This window comes from Melospiza georgiana, chromosome 30 (genome assembly GCF_028018845.1).
Source record: "Melospiza georgiana isolate bMelGeo1 chromosome 30, bMelGeo1.pri, whole genome shotgun sequence".
Classification (NCBI taxonomy): domain Eukaryota; kingdom Metazoa; phylum Chordata; class Aves; order Passeriformes; family Passerellidae; genus Melospiza; species Melospiza georgiana.
The window spans coordinates 4,327,711-4,332,392 of record NC_080459.1 but is presented as its reverse complement, the minus strand read 5'-3'; the positions used below and the strand labels follow the sequence as shown (position 1 = coordinate 4,332,392).

At 47.8% G+C, this 4,682-nt stretch overlaps 1 protein-coding gene across 1 annotated transcript; it reads left to right on the top strand.

Annotated features, from left to right (window-relative positions):
- The first annotated feature begins 287 nt into the window (after positions 1-287).
- LOC131094601 (uncharacterized) lies at positions 288-4,255 on the top strand. Its single transcript, XM_058042254.1, has 3 exons — positions 288-1,008; positions 1,642-4,077; positions 4,197-4,255. The coding sequence occupies exons 1-3, from the start codon at positions 288-290 to the stop codon at positions 4,253-4,255; spliced, it is 3,216 nt and encodes a 1,071-aa protein (XP_057898237.1).
- Positions 4,256-4,682: the final 427 nt, after the last annotated feature.

The following is a 4,682-nucleotide window of genomic DNA, read 5'->3' as shown; positions in this document are numbered from 1 at the left end:
CTCAGAAGCTAGACAACGGCTGGGAGGAGGGTAGCCCATCAAAATCAGGGATTAGCGAGGGAAAGGGCAGCCCTCAGGAACTGGGTAGCCCACAGGGGTCGGGGAGCTATGCTAACAGCCCACCCATACTGGAACTCGAAAGGGAAGAGGGTAGTCCGTCGGGAGTAGAGAGCCGGGGGGAGACACGCAGCCCGCCCGAGCTTAGTCCATATGGGGATAATAACACATCCAGAAATGGGGGTGACTGTAGAATAGAAACTAGCACACCAAAGACTGGTGTTTGCAGAATGGAAACCAGCACGCCAAAGGCTGGGGACAAGAGCGGCTCATTGGGGGGCGACGTCTCTGAATTAAAGTATAGTAAGGGGAGTGGTAATGTGACATGCGAAAAGGAGACAGAGAACAACTCGCAGAGGCTGAGTATAATAATACAGATAGAGGATAAAAGAGATGGGAAAGCAGCAGAGGACGAGAGCGGTAGTAGCCCGGGGCAGGATAGGAGCCGACAGATATTAGGGGGACGACAGACCCAGGACGGGAGTCGGACGGACTGTATAATAGAGATAGGAGGTGAAAATGAGGAACTGGACATAGAGGCACAGGAAGAGGACCCCGGGGCAAGGACCAGTCACTCGTATTATACCAGATCTGTGGCACGAGGGGAGGCAAAGCGAAGAGAGGAAGAGAACCATACGATAGCTCCTCTCCGACAAATTATGCCAATGGTAGGGGAAAAGACTAGAGTAAAGGTGCCGTTCTCAACAAGTGATTTGAACAATTGGAGAGATGAAGCAAGAAACTTCAGGAGGAATCCAGAGGGAGTAGCAAAGAGGTTTGAGCTAATGGCAAAGAATTTAGATATTGACTGGGAAGATATAGAGGTGATGCTGTCAGAACTGACAGATACAGAAAGGGAACTCGTATTGGAAACAGGAAAACGACATGCCCAAGTATTGTCAGGGAGACTAGAGGATAATTTCCCCAGCAGTAAACCAGAATGGGACCCAGGTAACGCGGATCATTATCAACGGTTAGTGCAGTATAGGAAACTGATAGCGATGGGCTTGCGTAATGCAATCCCCAAGGCTATCAACTGGTCAGTGCTATATAACATCAGGCAGGGAAAGGATGAGACCCCATCGGAGTTTTTGGACAGACTCAGGGCAGCAATGAGACAATACACACCCCTAGACCCGGCAACAGAAGAAGGGAAACAGCACTTGCTAGGGTTAATGATGGGACAGAGTAACCCAGACATCAGGAAGAAGTTACAAAAGCTTGAGCATCCAGCAAACAAAAACCTAGAGACACTGCTAAACGAGGCATGGAAGGTATACAATAATAGAGAAGCAGAAGAGAAGAAAAAGGAAGATAGGAGGATAGCTCGAGTGGTGGCTGTAGCAGTGGCAGCTCAAAAGACAGGTTACCCGGAACCTGGAACTCGAGGAAGGGGTAGAGGCAACCCAATGGGAAGGGGAGGAAGACTCCAGCCCCACCCCACTAGGGTAGGGCCAAATCAATGTGCGCACTGCCTACAGATGGGGCACTGGAGGCGAGAATGCCCCCAACTGAGGGTTATGGCCACTACCACCACCACACATCAGGATAGTGAATGACGGGGACCGGTGGGCCGTACCCTAGCGGACCCACTGGTTAAAATGGAGCTAGGGGAAGGTAAAAAGGAATTGAGCTTTTTAATTGATACGGGAGCAACTTTTTCGGTTTTAAATCAGGAATTGGTACCTAAAAGTGATGAATTTGTACAAGTTGTGGGAGCAACAGGCCAACCAGAAAAGGCTTACTTTTTGAAACCCATTAAATACAAAATTGGGAAACAAATGGGAATTCATCAGTTCCTGTATTTACCAAATTCTCCAAAGCCCTTATTGGGAAGAGACCTATTAGAAAACCTGGGAGCCATAATAAAGTTCAACAAAGATAAATTGGAATTCCAAGTAAACGATGAACAACTGATTACAGCCCTAAGCCTAACAATCAGTTGTGTGGGACCCAAACCTGAGAACCACAACTTCGAGCGAATCCTGAGCAAGACCTATCCATTAGTATGGGCTACGGATATACCTGGAAAATCAAAACGAGCGACACCGATTGTTGTCGAACTTAAGGTCGGGGCAAGACCGGTGGTAAGAAAACAATACCCTCTGAGGATAGAAGACAGAAAGGGAATTGAGCCCATAATCAAAAGGTTTTTAGAACTGGGGTTGTTAGTAGAATGTGAATCGGATTTTAATACACCGATCTTGCCAGTAAAGAAACCCAATGGAACGTATAGGCTCGTTCAGGATCTGAGGGCAGTAAACGAAATAACCAAGACATTACACCCGGTGGTTGCTAATCCATATACACTTTTAACTAGGCTAAAGGATAGCCTGGCTTGGTTCACCGTATTAGATTTGAAAGACGCATTCTTCTGCCTTCCCTTAGCCCCCGAGAGTCAAAGGATTTTTGCCTTTGAGTGGGAATCAGTAGATAGGGGGAGAAAGACCCAACTTACCTGGACACGGTTGCCCCAAGGCTGGTCTAACTCGCCCACAATCTTTGGGAATCAGTTAGCCAAAGAATTAGAACAATGGGAAGGGCCACCGGGAGATGGCGCCCTCCTGCAGTACGTAGACGACCTCCTAATAGCGACAGTGACGGAGGAAGAATGCATTGAATGGACTATTTCCTTGTTGAATTTCCTGGGTTTAAGTGGATATCGAGTCTCTCAACAGAAAGCACAACTGGTGCAAAAGGAAGTGGTGTACCTGGGATACGAAATCTCCAGAGGGCAACGATCCCTGGGAGCAGCCAGGAAAGAGGCCATCTGCCAGATGCCCAAACCAGAGACGGTGAGAGACCTGCGCGCCTTTCTGGGGATGACAGGTTGGTGTCGGCTATGGATCTATCAGTATGGGATACTCGCTAAACCACTATATGATTTGCTGAAAGAAACCAAGAATGTCCTAGTTTGGACTCCCGAGGCGGAAGGGGCCTTCAAGAGACTGAAGCGGGAGCTGATGAGAGCACCAGCCTTAGGTCTCCCAGATGTGTCAAAACCATTCTGGCTATTTTCCCATGAGCGGCAAGGGATGGCCCTAGGAGTCCTAGCCCAGCAGTTGGGACCACACAAGAGAGCTGTGGCCTACTTCTCCAAGCGATTGGATGAAGTAAGTAAAGGATGGCCAGGCTGTCTGAGGGCAGTGGCCGCAGTGATAATTAACATAGAAGAGGCCAGGAAGCTCACGCTGGGCCAAAAGGTGACTGTGTTGGTATCCCACACTGTGTCAGCCGTGCTGGAACAGAAAGGCAACCATTGGTTGTCGCCTTCCAGATTCTTAAAGTACCAGGCCATCCTGGCTGAATCGGATGATGTAACCATTCAGGTAACTAACATTGTGAACCCAGCTTCATTCTTAGAAGGAAGAGCCCCAGCAGAACCCATCGAGCATGACTGTCTGGAAACAATTGAAGCTGTCTACTCCAGTCGCCCAGATCTCAAAGAAGAGCCGTTCGAAGACGCGGACAACTGGTTTTCGGATGGCAGCAGCTTCGTAAAGCAAGGGGTAAGAATGGCTGGCTATGCAGTCACCACTACAGAAAGGGTAATTGAGTCAAACCCCCTGCCTGCAGGGACTTCAGCTCAAAAGGCAGAGCTGATAGCTCTGACCCGAGCCCTGGAATTAGCAAAGGACATGCAAATTAATATATGGACAGACTCTAAATATGCCTTTTCTGTCGTACATGCTCATGGAGCCATCTGGAAAGAAAGAGGACTGTTGACTACACAAGGAAAAACAGTCAAACATGCAGAAGAGGTTCTGCGACTGCTGGAGGCGGTCCAACTCCCAACACAAGTGGCCATAATGCATTGCAAGGGGCATTTAAAAGGCAATACTATTCCAGAAATAGGGAACAGGAAGGCAGATACAGAAGCTAAATTGGCGGCCGCAAGAAATAGGGAAGCGGAAATAGCGGCCCTAATACCAGGGGAGCTGGATATCAATATCCAGCCAGACTACCAAGAATCAGACCATAGATGGATTCAAAGGAAAAAGGGCAAAATACTAGGAAATGGTTGGGGTCAATTAGAAACAGGACAGTTAGTGATACCAGGAAACGTGATGTGGCAGTTTGTAAAAGCAGAACATGAGAAGGCCCATTGGGGCCTAGATTCGCTTTACCAATATTTGCAGACCAGAATAGCAGGACCAAAATTGTTTACTACTATAAAACACGTTACGTCCCAGTGTGAACGGTGTCTGAAGAACAACCCGAATACAGGAACCAAGGTACACCAAGGAGCCATAAGCCGAGGTAAATTCCCAGGTGAGGTATGGCAAATTGATTTTTCTGAACTCCCAAGAAAAGGGGGGTTTCGGTACTTGTTGGTGTTAACTGACACATTTTCTGGGTGGCCTGAAGCATTCCCCTGTAGGACAAATAAGGAAAGAGAGGTAACTAGAGTACTGTTGAATGAAATTATTCCACGGTTTGGGGTACCGAAGAGCATTTCTTCGGATAGAGGTACACATTTCTGTGCAAAAGTAGTGAGAGCAATAAGCAAAGCATTACAAATCAAATGGCAATTGCACACACCCTACCGTCCACAGGCCAGTGGGCAAGTGGAAAAGATGAATCATCTTATCAAACAGCAAATTGCTAAAATATGCCAAGAGACT

Excerpts from the sequence above, each read along its gene's own strand:
- LOC131094601 (XM_058042254.1), top strand. The coding sequence starts at position 288 with ATGGAAACCAGCACGCCAAAGGCTGGGGACAAGAGCGGCTCATTGGGG. Across the intron at positions 1,009-1,641 it reads TAAACCAGAATGGGACCCAG|CGGACCCACTGGTTAAAATG; the intron begins GTAACGCGGATC and ends GCCGTACCCTAG. Across the intron at positions 4,078-4,196 it reads GGGCAAAATACTAGGAAATG|ACCAGAATAGCAGGACCAAA; the intron begins GTTGGGGTCAAT and ends CAATATTTGCAG.